General features: G+C 37.8%; 1 protein-coding gene across 1 annotated transcript in view; it reads right to left on the bottom strand.

Moving 5' to 3' along the window:
- LOC149289185 (phospholipid-transporting ATPase VA-like) overlaps positions 1 to 14,771 on the bottom strand; it is a 57,363-nt gene that overhangs the window by 30,657 nt on the left and 11,935 nt on the right. Inside the window, exon 2 of the mRNA XM_089490856.1 lies at positions 8,242 to 8,446. Within this exon, the coding sequence (XP_089346982.1) occupies positions 8,242 to 8,446 (205 nt within the window). The remainder of the gene's footprint in view (positions 1 to 8,241; positions 8,447 to 14,771) is intronic.

Here is a 14,771-nt window from a genome sequence, read left to right as displayed (position 1 = left end):
TAAATTACCATTGCAACATTTGAGGCAGCTTCCAATTACAAATACCAAGTGTTAATGGATATCATATCAGGATTATTTCAAATGAGTAGAAGGAAAAAAACAAACAAAAAAACAAACAAACTAGTTACCGGAAGATTTAATTGATTACAACATAACCCCGCAATGTTAAAATTAAATTTCCCAAAATGAATCCCAACACAAGCACTTGTGTGTTCAAAACTTTCAGTTTCATCATTAAGCATACAAGACATTTAGTATAGCAGATTAACACGGAAAGAAACGTTCATATTAAATGGATTTTCCATGGACACCACGCTTTAATGAAGAATGCATATTAAAGTACTCTGAGTATTTTAATATGTATTCTTCAAAAACAAATGGGGAACAAAGAGCAGTTACATGCTGGAGCAAACTAGAGGTGAGCACCGCATAAACAAGGAGATGCGTGGCAAGGCAAATAGAATAGGAGTGGGGAAAGGGGCAAATACATACAGGGATTTTGAAGAACCCCCCAAAGCATTTACAAAAGGAGATACAAAGAAAAATGTAAAAGGGCCGAACAGCTATAACATCCATTCACGTACATAGGATGGTCGGAGTGTCCCTTTAAAGGAAAGTTTGGATTATGGTTCATAAAAGACCTACACAGTGATTGTACCACACCTATTAATTCAAACATAATACCCTATAATAAACTGGCAGTGCAGCGAGGTTGGGGTGACCAGTGATCTCCTTTCTAATCGCCCCATTGAGCAGTGGCCCCTTCATGTTTCAGCATCACAATACCCCTGCACATATAGCTCGTCCATGAAGAAATGGCTTGTTGAAACTGGTATGGAAGAACTTGACTGGCCTACACAGAGACCCGACTGAGCAGAATCAAATCTTCGTAGTAGATAGCATTCATTGGAGAATGGAGGCTGAGGGAGCTTTTTATTTTAGAACAAGGATGTTCAATGAGCAGGTGTCCAAATACTTTTGACCATGTGGTATGTATTCCAACAGAGTAATTTAAAGATTTGAGTTTTTTCCCCTACTATTATGTTCAAATCAGTCTTGTTAAGGAAAACAGCAATTTCTCTTGCAGAAAATGCACATTATTTCTCAGATGAAGACGAAGCGGGAGTCTAGGCCAAAATGCACCGAATGTACAGAACTCCCATGAGTATATATTATATTTCTTCTTACCATCTAGTTATTCTCAGATACTAGTTTAAAATAGAAGATTTGGGACAAACTACATAACCTTCAGGGAGAAGAAAAATAAATCCTTCCTCATCCACAAAGACACATTCTAGTGCTAGCTAGCTAAAAATACATGAAGGGAAAGTCAATGTTTCCTTTTACGCGACGCAAGATGTTCTGCTTGCAGCATGATAAAGTTCCTTGAATGCACTAGAATAATGAAGTCAGGAATGTAACGGGTTAAGCGAAATAAAACACAAGCACCTTATTAAAAATACTTCTATCTAAACAAACACACTCCCATATCCTATAGCAGGGCTCAATAAACTTATGTATTATTTGCATGCAAGACTATGAGTTAGTAGTCAGTATATATAATAGAAAATCTGTCCCATATATTATTTTTGCTGCATAGGATAGCCGGGTTTCTTCTTTGTATTCCCCCCCCCTGTTACAAAAGTATTTAATAAGCACATTAATATGCATTGTTGGTTTGGTGGGGCTGTATGGGACACTAAACTAAACTGTGAAGTCAGACCCATCACGGTCATGTCTGGAACAATTGAAGAAAGATAGGGAGGAATCATTGTGAATCTATAAATTCTGCCGGCTGTTCTTAATGCTAGCGAAGGCTTGAGTAAAAAATTCCATATTCAATTATGGGTGCGGTAGCAAAATACTTGCAATACAGAAACAGCATTGATTCCTTGCTCACAATGCGAGTTCTGTTTAATAGTTCAGTAAACTCCATTGGCTCTGACCGGAATGTATCTAGGTGGGTCAGTATTAAAGCAAATGTTTTGACAACACAAGAAAATACTCTTTAGATTATTGCAAGCACTATTTGTTCTTTCCAGTGAACACTAGTAAAAACAACAGATATATATATATATATATATATATATATATATATATATATATATATATATATATATATATGAGTAATTAAACAATGGAGTTCTAGGAAAAGTTTATTCTGTACATTGGAGCTAGTCGGAAAATAGATTCCAAGTAATGATTTAAATTCACAAAAATTAACTTCAGGGACAGTCCTGGCGTTTGTGGAGCAATGTAAAAATGATATGGGGGGGGGCTGCTTATGTCTCCAAGGGAGGTGCAACCAGTTGGGGGAACAGAGGGCTCAAAGATTTACAAAAGTCCAAAAGTAGTTTTCTTAACGCCTTCAGTCCTAAAGACTAGAACTTTTTATTGTCACTTTTACCATATGTTTGTTTTTTCCATATTTGATTAACCTGCACAAAGAAGTAGGGCCACTGCTTTTACATATTACCCTATATTACATATTTTAAATATAAATCGGGTTAAGGGCTGAGGGACACTTTAAAAACATAGTATAAAAATGTTTTATTGTTTGCCTTTTTTGCACGGGTTTCCTGTGTAGCATGGCTCAAGATCCCTTTTGAGGACCTCATACATTTGACATGGTATGACATCATTGGTCTCCCAATTCAGTTTATTTATATTTCATTTCCCTTCTATTTTTTTTTTTTTTGAAAGGGAGAGAAACTTTCTCCACTTCCTCTTCCTAAAATGTCTCTATAGCCCTGCATTGCTGATTGCAATATTTGCGATCAGTCAGCAGGGGAGCAATGGAAGAACTCCTTCAATGCTGAAACGACTGATAGCTTTGTTGGGGACTCCTAGTATGACTGAGTACTGCTGCTACACACGATCGGGGAGAACCCAGGCTGTCAGACAGCCTGATCACCTGTGTAGCGGCAGGGAGATGGAAAGTGCCGTTTTACTTACTCTGCTGAATTTGAAACTTGGTAACTAAATGCAGCGCTAGTCATTCAGCAGTACTGGATGTCGCTAAACATTTCCCATAAATGGTTAATTTTAATAATGTAAAATAATGCACTGAAATGTTGTCTACATAGTCAGGAGATCAGAATATATACACATATACACACACACACGTACACTCACTAGCCACTTTATTAGGTACACCTGTTCAATTGCTTGTTAACAGGAATAGCTAATCAGCCAATCACATGGCAGCGTCTCTTCTCTTGCTCTGCCCAGGAACAAAGCAGAGTCGCGTGATGTGACGTCACTTCCTGTGACTCCGCCTTGTTCCTGGGTGGAGCAAGATTAGAGACGCTGTGAGGGAACAACTCGAGGGCAGCCTTGCGGGACTGCGCGGGAAATCTGCAGTTCGGGTAAGGAGGTGGGCGTTATTGGCCACAAATGCGGCGGGATTGGGCAAAAAAATCAGCGGGAGCGGGATTAAAAAAGCAGTCCCGCGCAGGGCTCTACAGTGAGCGGCAGTTGTGTGCACGAAAATGCCTTGTTGATCAGAGGTCAGAGGAGAATGGACAGACTGGTTCGAGATGACAGAAAGGCAACAGTGACTCAAATAACCACTCGTTACAACCAAGGTATGCAGAATACCATCGCTGAATGCACAACACGTCGACTCTTGAAACAGATGGTTTATAGCAGCAGAAGACCACACCGAGTGCCATTCCTTCCAGCTAAGAACAGGAAAATGAGGCTACAATTCGCACAGGCTCACCAAAATTAGACAATTGAAGACTGGAAGAACGTTGCCTGGTTCGTACCAACTGAGGATCGTTTAAATGAGACAGCCTACCCGAGTATTGTTGCCGACCATGTCCATCCCCTTATGACCACAGTGTACCCATCTTCTGATGGCTACTTCCAGCAGCATAATGCATCATGTCACAAAGCTCACATCATCTCAACCTGGTTTCTTGAACATGACAGCGAGTTCACTGTACTCCAATGCCCTCTACAGTCACCAGATCTCAATCCAATAGACCACTTTGGGATGTGGTGGAACGGGAGGTTTGCATCATAGAAGTGCAGCAACTGCGTGAAGCCATCATGCCCATATGGACGAAAATCTCTGAGGAATGTTTCCAGCATCTTGTAGAAAGTATGCCACGAAGAATGAAGGCAAATCTGAAGGCAAAAGGGGGTCCAACCCAGGACTAGCAAAGTGTACCTAATAAAAAGTGGCCAAGGACTGTGAGAATTAACAGTGATATAAAATGAACCAAGAAGTTTACATATTACTTGAATTTGATGATCCACTGATAATAAAGCTAAAAATGATTGATGTTCTAAGAGGAAGACCCCATGCAGATTTGTACGACAAGCAAGGTCACCAAAGCAGGTTCATGGTTTAAGGAGAGTCTATTTTTTTTTCTAATTCAGAAAATGATGTCCTCCTTGATAACATATTTAAGCCAATACTATTCACTGGTTCTGAGTAAGCATTTTCTCTGTTTAGTCAGGTATTTTCATTATTAGTTATTTGATATGTTCCCGTTTCTTCCTATCTCCACATTGAATCCGTGACATTGAACAGTTGAGAGTTATACAGACATATAACATTTTTCTTTTGTTATATGTCACATGGTTTCGTTTTGTTAATACCTGTGCAATTCTAATACAATAATTGGTGAGAAGTCTAGGAAAAACTAACACTGTTTTTCTTTGGGCTCTTAGATCTTCTAAGAACTACTGCAAAGAGTTTTTGAGCAAAAAGATAATAAAAAAATATGTAAAACTAAAAACATGGTATGAATAATAATCCCACGGTCCCGACAGTATCCTTTGTAGGCATTGATAACCTATTTTAATTTAACAAGCTCCATGCTCAGAGCCTGATAGGTGGTTTGCCAAAATAATTAATCACCGAGTATTAAGTAATTTTATTAAGTAGGGACAAATGCTCTGCAGATTACATTTTCTAGCGTGAAATTCTCACCATAGACTTGTCAGAATCCTGTGTCACGTTTCAGTTTCTTGTATGGCAGTCATAGGTTTTTGGGACATTTTGCTCGACTAGTTGATGTGTTTAAAGACATACATGGGGAAGTGGAAGTCTGATCACAAGCAGATGGTGTCAAATAGCATAAAAAATATTTAGAGGCAGAACTTAACCATGCATAAAATTGAAAGAGCAGATTGTACTATACAAGAACGCGGTTAGAACTTGAACTGTGTGGCACTTGGAGTAATTCAATTGCAACAAGCGTCACGCATGATTTCAATCATGAGAAAATACATATGCCACCCTGAATATCATCATGTTACATGGAAGCAAGTTTCATAATACCTGCTTTGCGAGCGATTTGCGGGAAAGATTAAAGATGTTTTTTTCCGGATCATTTAAAAAAAAAAAAAAAGGCAATTTATATTTTCCCTGCAAATATATTTAGGATTTTTTTTTTTTTGCCTCCAGCAATATCACAACAATTCAGTCGAATACTTCTGAATGAGCGTGCACAGGTATTAAGGATGGCAGGTAAGGAACCCTTCTCAGTACTCAGGAGGAACATTTTCCTTAGGCTAGGATATAGCAGCGTGTATTCATTATGAAAGAATAAAAATCTGACTTGTTCTCTCCTCTCTGGGAGTTCCTCGCCTGCAATGTTATAATCAGTCCCACTGCACTAGGAAATCAACAGATCCAAAAATACCGTAATGGTGGGATCTGCAAATGCCCGTCCTTTCTGGGTGCAACATTGCATTTAACCATACCATTATATTAAGAACACATTTATATTAGATTGCTGCACAATAAAGCAACCTCCTTGTGATATACAATTAAATGTGATTTAAGGCAACTTATCACTTTTTACATATTAAGTGACTTAAATGCAGCTGTAAACATTTCTACAACTGATGAGTTATCGTACGCCATAAAGCAGTCTTTACCATTTAAAGGGACTGCTAGTTACATTACTACACAATATCCCTGCAATGGACATTATGCCCACCAGGGGATCTTCTAAAAAGGCTGTGTATACAAGCAGTTTTCCTCTTAAGTACACAAAAATGACAAAAAAGCCCCTGCTTTGAGATATAACTAAGGAAAATGGTTGTGATATAAAACAAACATAATGCCTAAAGACCACGTCCCAATAAAAAGAGCCCCTTGCATAACCATTAAAACCTACAAAACGGGGAAAAAAATGTCTCTTTGTCATAACACTGCCTTGCATAAAAGCACCAAAAATAACAGCTTTTCTGCCCTTGCCATCCACGCATAAGATAACCATGTATCACTTGAGGAGGACAGACGCAAAAACTAATGGCTGTATAAGGATCTACAGGACATGCATAGTACTCTCATTCATATTCGGGAGAAGATGGAAATATGGAAAACTACGGCTGCTCATGGATACGCAGGACAAGTGTTTCAGCGTTTCGCTTCTTCAATGAGCCACACCATGGAATATATTAGCGGAGTGAAAATATGCACAGAAATAACAATGCGCAAAAACGTAAAGAACAGAAAACGCACATTTCAAACTGAACTTTTTACTCACTTTCTAACTTATGTAACATCTGGTAGTTCAAATAAATGCACGGCATTATTTTGCAAGCAAAAACGGTGCTTTAGAGCAGCCAATGGTGAAGGCGACTGACACGATTAATGCCTGGTTTTATAAAGTTTCTGATGCTTGGCTCTTTAGCTCCCCCTGCCTGTTAGTGCAAGTAAGAACTCGCAGCATGCGAAGAGGCAGAAGACAAACGCACCTATCCTACTGCAGCAAAAACACAACAAAAATCCGCTAGCACGAAGGTCATAAGGAAAAATGATTACTAAAAATAGTAAGAAAAAAAAAAGTTTTTTCCTAGACATTATGAAACGAAAGTAGTTTTAAAGCACAGCTTATGACTTTTACACGCACTGTGCTTTAAACTAAAGTGCCCTTAAATGCCCTGTTGTCCAAAACACCAGTCATAATAGATTCACAGATGAGCATGTTAAACTAAATGTGTGGCCTAGTATAAATACGAGTGTACTGTTTACGGTATGTATACAATCAGCCTTTCTGTGCTTAGTGTATATGTAAGCAGCAGAGAAGAATGAAAACACATCATTCATCAAACGTGCATTCAATGCAGTCTCACATTCCAGGAGAAAAATGTTCAAATATAAAAAGTTAGAGTTTCTTGGAACTCTGGCGTATACGCGCCACGGACAAATGTTTATTTTCAGAGTATAAAGTTGTTCCAAGGAAAGTTATGACAGTCCACAGGGCGCTTTGTTCTCACTGCGAAATTCCCGCAGCATGAGCTTCTGTGCAGTGAAACGCCACCTGCCCTTGACCGTGTTACCAATGCATGCTGTGCACAGACCCATTATTCTTAAAGAAAAACCCGACGTCAGATAATGTTGACTACACCCTATTCACAGCAGGTTACAAAGAGAAACGTCTCCACCAAGGCAGACCTGGGAACACATGAAAGCACCTAGGCAATAGATAAGAACCTTAATCTTCAAAACACTATGGATGTTATTGCTTAAACAATAGTAATAACATTAAAAAGCCTCTATAGAAGGATATATGGCACTGTTTAAGATACCTGTAGATTTCTCTGTCACTTCCACTGTGCTATCCCAGCGTAAACATTGTAAGCAAGTAGTATACGTCTTTGTTAGAGCTATGTAGACAAACACGTTATGGCTTCAGTACCATGAAGTCCATCAGCTTCTGCTGAAGTTGAATATTACAATAGTATGCATTGGGGGTCGTTATGGTCCACATGGTTTGGGGCCATAAGTAGCAGCATTGTGCATAATTGTGAAGAGCATCCCTACGCAGAGGACTGTCTAAAGAAGATGATACAGTTCATCTCAGTAGGCAAATCCCAGAAGCTAGGTAGCCATTGATCTTAACCATTTTATTTCTAGCAGTCGATTATGACAAATTCTGTTTCATTTCTCTACCCAGTTACTCTTTACTACAGACACCTTATGCTATTTACTTATAGCTATGAAGCCACACACACACACACACACAATAAAGGAGCATTATGTAGAATCGTTTGTTTCTGCAAAAGAACAGGTAAACTGCAGAAGAATAAATTATAGAAAACATCACAGGAGAGTTTTAAGAACAATGCTTTATAAATATTTTGGTCACACAGACTAGGTACAGAGGATATAGAGCTATACCAGTCAGTAACATGACAGACCGCGGTTTCTTTTAAGCAGAATGGTATTGGAATGGTTAAAAACGCTTGTGAAGGTTGGATTTAACAACTCACCAGGTCAGAGAATCCCTTCACCACTTGTCTTTGTTTCAAGTTTGTCTCTCCATCCAAATTGGCGGTTTCAATGTGACACAGCCCATCAGGATCACTAGAGGACAGCAGTAAAATATCAGCGGGAATTATTTCGTTGCAACGCAGTTGAACAAAATCTCCAACTTGCACTTCTTTCCAGTATTTTTCAACATACTTCCTCTCAATCCTAAAAACAAAACAAAAAAATAAAAAAACATATATATATATATATACATACATACACACACACACGTGCATAAAATATACAAACCAACAGGAATTAAAATATCAAAGTATATTTGACTTTTGGTTAACAGTATGTGGCTAAAAATACTCAGTGAATCTATGAAAACATGCAAAAAGCACTTGGGTTCAATTTGATGACTGAATGAAATCTATATAATAAGCACTTATAGATTGGATTTTTTAAAAACCTATTGTATTGTACCTTTGCTGATATATCTGTTGTTATCTGTTATTTTTTCCATTGCAATCTGTGTGAAGAGCGCCATCAAATAACATGGAATATATAGATCTAAGACAACAAATGCGTTCCCCTTGATTCTCCGACACGAAGAGACACGAAGAGAAGCATAAACCAAAATTCTTTTAAGATATATCTATTGATATATAAAGCATACACGTGTTTAACAGGATTCTGCTGTTGTAAATAGAGGACAAACAAACAAGCTAACACAATGACAAAGGAATACAAACTATGTTATCATGCAGGTGAAATCTGAATAAGAAAAAGAAGCTTTTTGCTTTTCTCAGGATGGAGCTGCTCATTATTCACCGATTCTATCTAGGGCGGCACGGACATTAATCATATTCCTTGTTTACAAGCCCCGGCAACCTGGTCTCATAAGTCAACTAAATCTTATTGACGGAAACCAAGACTCTTAAATTCATACAAGAACATAAAATGTCATACCTTAATATGTCCTTTCACACAATCCCTCTCCCCTGTACAATCACTACCAAGCTTTAATAGTAAGACTATATTACAAGGAGTGTAGTGCACACAAATCTTTAATGTGATATTCTAGAGTTCTAATACCTGTCATTTTCAAGATAAAAGTAGAATTGGTGGTCTTCTAAACATCTATAGGCTTTCATTGGCTTTCTGGCTGGAGGTCTGCTCATTCTTATTACATGCCCTCAAGCCTTTTGGGAAGCTTACTGCTTACCATCCACAACAAATAATCCAAAATCTCAACTTTATTTGTAAGGGGCCCAGTGTAAAAGATGATTTATTGCAAGAGAGACTTCTAACACTCCCTTCAAACAGAGACAGATGTTGATGGCATCTAAACTGCCTGTTTCTCCTGCTGTAAAGACTTACTTTTAATCAGTCCTTGGTTTTGTCATATACCCATCATATATATGTTTACATTACTTCACTGTATTAACCTCTTAACCTCTAATTAGAACGCGTGATTGTGGCCTTATCGTCGTTCCAATACAATTTAGTAGACACAAACCATAGGTTTCCATGGTGATAACCCCCCCTTTTTAAAGCTACTGCAACAATCACAACCCCCCTTGTGCCATCATATTCCAGACTAATCACAGAAACACAGCCAAACGACACTCTACAATTCCAATTTGGATTGAAAACAGTGGATGATGCACAAGAAATCCTTTCCTTGTAACCTAGGGACCAATACGACAATGTTAGGGCAGGTAGGTTTGGCCATTTTGAAATCATGATTGCAGACCATAGGGAGCAATTTTAATACTGTTTGTTGTAAAATCCCCCAGCCATACATTCTGACTAATTAAAATCTGTGGGAGAAACAAGTTTCATTAGAATTGCCATAAAGAATCAGCTCAGTGTGGTGTTTGAGCAGGGAAAATCACCTAACATGTCACATGACTGACAACAATGGCCGCCTCCAGGTCTGCAGATAAACAAAGTTTGTTGTAACAAAAATAAAAGTAGGTTTTTGGCAATGCTAACCAAAATTAGCTGTATTTAGCACAGCAAGGGAAAAAAATCCCCAAGGGGCTTCCCGTTACCTTAGGACTTAACCAATGTACAGATATAGCTTCAGGCTGCGTTTTCAGAGTCTTAAAATAATATACTTGTTTCACCGTTTAGGCAAGGAAACAGAGCTTTTTGATCATTATAAAGAACATATGTACATAAAAAATAAACCTTAGTGTTTCTATCACAGATACATCTTTACAAGTTTTTGGGCTACATCTTTTTTCATAAATCTGTTTTCAAGCTCTTATGGTTACTGCTGGAAAACCGTTGGAGTTATTCTAATTATTTTACCGATTTATTTTGGTTGATTTTATTTACCTATATATCGACCATTTGCATTCTTCATTACATGGCAAGGAATTAACGAAGTTCATAAATCGGACATAATATGCTCAACACAGGCAGGTTTTGGTGTGTCTTTATGGCAAGATCAGAAAGGGGTATCGCTAACGGCTGATGGGACAGGTACACGATTGCAAGATTTAGACATCATAAGTGATCTGCAGGGGGGGGGGGGGGGGGATGATCAGGAACCTATACAGGCTCTGTTAATCAAATGGACCCCCTCTTACATTGCCTGGTTATCCAAGACCCACTGAATATTTTGCATCCAAGAACCACATGCAATGTTCATAAATTAAGTACAGAAAGAACAGGACAAGGTATGACATATTGTGCCATACAGAACAAAAATAATATTTACTGTTCCTTAATCACATAGGAAAAGGTGGTAAATTGCAGACATCCTGTACATGTTTTGGGAAAAATGGTCTCAAATTGAAAACATATAATCTTCAGGAACGCCAAATAAAACATGTATGTTTTGTGTACTTTCTGAAAACAATTAACATTTTCTAACAAAATGCCCGATGTTCCAAAAAAGAAAAAAAAAAAAAGAAATAAATACTAGGAAGGGATCAAACACAAGGTTATTGATGTTATGATTGCTGGAAAAAAAATAAAAAAATATACGTACGTATTAATAATGCTCCTTATAAATAAATCAAAACTGATACTCTTTATTCAAGCAAAATTAAACTTTTCTCCACTATTGTTCAGCAGAGCCATAAACAATACATGGCACCTTCTCAATGCAATCGAAGAGTTAAACATCCATGATCCATCCTGATTTACACCTTCACTGGTAGACAAACCACTACTTAGTACCAGAGAGAAAACACTGCCGATCCCCTTTTAAGAGGAATGTCAGTGGCAGCTTTTACAACAATATTACCACTACCTATAGCATTTACATTTTTCCCGTAATTGTCTTGGGTATATTTAGTTTAAAAGTTCACCCGATGGAAGCCGAGATAGCTAGCAGCATGTGCCAGAAAAAGAAAAAAAAAAAGTAATTGATTTCCTGTCCTTAAGTTCTCTCCCTTCTGCGCTTTATCAACCTGACTGGCAGAGATGGGTCCATGGATGCCAACAAATTGGTTAAAACATATCTCACACAATACTGAGGTGCTGATTGCGGGATTGAAGTCAAACAAGGCTGGGGCAGGGAGAAATTGATTTATTAGAAAGGCAAACTGTATAACTGAGCACAGTGCCAACATATATATATTTATTTATTTTAAAGGTAGTTTTAATCTTGCAAACTCAGGTCAAAGTTAGATTTTTTTTAACCCACTGGAGGACCCGCACCCATTCCCATCCTCTGCTTAGTTCATTACTTTCAGTTGCCACGCGTGAATGACAGAACTCTTCAGACCAATTCTCTGTGACCCTCACTGTTAGCCAGTGGTCTTTAAGTGCGGCATAAACTTTTTTTTTTTTTTTTTCTTTGCTTAATTTTGCATTCGGGTTTTATAAACTGTTGAATGTCTCGCTCCAGTTGCACAGTATCACGCCGTGCTCTTAAAGTTTTATTGCCGTACACTGCTAAATCATGATGCCAGAACTGTAAAATATAGCACTTGGCACAAGGTAGCCAAATGGCATTATACAATCAATTTCCTGTCAACGTTTTGTCCCTTACCCCACAATTAAAGTCATGTGACCAATTAATAACCAGCTGCGTAATATTGAGCAAGAGGGGGGAGCAGTAACGAGGAGGTAGAATCCTACAGATGCTTAAATTGGAAAGTTAAGATGTTATACATAAAAAGGTTTCTAATGCCTATATATATTTGACGTAAAAAAAATTATTCTTTAGTTTTAATATTGTTGTGGATTGTTAGATATTTTGATTCACTATAAATCCTTTTTTAACACTGGGATTACATACATGATGAGGCAGAGTCTCACACAAAGGATTATGAGGTCACAATTGTCAACCAAAAACAGGAAAAAGTAAAATAATTCGATGAGTGGTGTTCCCTTAATTAAAACAAGCGTCTTAACGCTCAATATTTTTTGCCCACGGTCCGATTGCAAAAGTTTCAGGCCGGTTGACCTTTTGTTTCTCAATCCCGGTCATTCCGTGTCACCTCTACCAATAACGGAACTAAAATCCATTTTCGTTACAGAGCGCGAGCAAGATCACGTCGTAATATTACAAATGGGAGAATACAAAATTAAAATTAGGATAAACATACATACGATGCACTATTACATAAAGAGAAGAGGGACATGACCCTGCGAGGTTGCAATCCATTAGAATATTCTGCACAATGCTATTGCGAAACCATCTCAGTCCGTGAAGAATATCATTAACAGAAGGATATTAAAACAATTTCTGTATCCCATTACTTGTTACAGCGACGCTTCCCACACAGATGAATGGGCAAGCTTTCAGTAAGCTCACGCTTGTTCCTGCCAAGAGGAGTAGTTGACATGATTTGGAGATACAATGTACTATATATTCTGAGTCATTCATTCTGGTGCAAAGTCAATAGCACAAGTAACAGATATTAGCCCCTGATATATGGCATTTACATCTTTCAACGGCGGCCTGGGGCACTTTGGAAGGCACTTTACACTTGCTACTATACAGGGGCGTTGTCAAGAAAGATCTGGGGTTAAAGCCAATAGTAATTATGACATGTGCTGCACCTACCTTTTCGGCGATAACTTTTTGTGTATGCGTTTAAACACAGATAAAGCCATGTCATTGTATTGTGTTATTTTGCATGTAAAAAAGCCAACTAAAATAAAAGCAGAAGAAATATTCCCATAGCCTTATATATGCTTACCCATCTGCTTTTCAATGTAGTTATCTTGCGTATCAAAGCAACGTCTCTGCAGAGTCCTAAACAGATAGAAGGTATTCCAACGATATATGCCCTCCCCAGAAATTGGATAGATTAGTTCCCCTACCATTCTGTGAAGCCATCACAGTGAGACGTACAATACACAGTGAACATACAATAATCAGATTGTTTTAGCACCCTTCAGTTCATGGAATTCTTGATGCACCAAGACGGTTTTATAAAAAAACATTTTGCCGAATATTCAAACGGAGTGTAAGCGCACACTTACAATGATGTACATGCAGCCACTGTATATGGCGAAACAAATATCCGTCCCAACAGCACATTGCATACGAGTCCTGCCACAGCGTGTCTTCACAGAACAGATAAAACCAGAGACCATTTACGATAAAATACAAATCGAATGAAACAAAATTTGCTCATCAAAAGTCACAGAGGAACAGACTTCACTAGCATTGCCATAAAGAATCAGCTCAGTGTGGTAATTGTGCAGGGAAAAAAAAATCGCCCAAAATATCACAAGACTGACAACAATGGGGGTCTCCAATACCAACCTATATTGCTACACAAGAACAAGAAAATTAATGAGAGCGGGGAGCAATATTACAGTGTAGAAGAAATTCGTAATTCAGACAGGAAAATATATCTTGTCTGCTGTCAAACAGCAGGTTACGATAAATAAAGTATATTGGGGAATGCCCACGATAAAACACTTAATACATACTGTATACCGGAGAAAGTTTACAAGAAGCAATGGATGGCATATACAAGATAATATCCAATATTCAAAGCTTGTCTAATAGTTTGCATGTTTTATAATAATAATTAGTGTGCATGTTTATTAATAATGAAGCACATTTAAAACAGAACATAAAAGAAACACGATTAGCTTTTATTGAAGGGTATATAATAACTTGTTTAATAAATAATTTTCCTTTTGCTTTAAATATCAAAGCTAAATACTCTGGATATCGAGCTCTAGCTTGGACTAGCTTACTAAACATATTGCTGAAGAGCGTGCATTCATTCTACCCAGGCCAGATACATATCCACATCTGTTAAGCTTTCCGTCTATTGTTTTGGGGAATTTATTAACAATAATCCAATTTTGTGTCAACATGTCTAAAAAAATAAAAAATAAACATTATCTGTTATTTAGGAATTCATCCGTACCAGCCCAGGTGTCCCCACCCTTTACAGGTGTACCAAAGGATACTCCAGGACAATATGTGAAAGTTTTCCTCAAACGAAATGCCAAATCAAATAGAACATAAAAAAAAAAAAAAATAATTAACACCGATACGCACTGATAAACATTTTTTGTTTTGTAATGAAAGAATCACCCTAGAGTTGAGGTCAAG

Source organism: Sceloporus occidentalis, unplaced genomic scaffold (assembly GCF_023333645.1).
Source record: "Sceloporus occidentalis isolate IW3139 unplaced genomic scaffold, rSceOcc1.0.p SCAF_47, whole genome shotgun sequence".
Classification (NCBI taxonomy): domain Eukaryota; kingdom Metazoa; phylum Chordata; class Lepidosauria; order Squamata; family Phrynosomatidae; genus Sceloporus; species Sceloporus occidentalis.
This window is presented reverse-complemented; position numbering and strand designations above follow the sequence as displayed.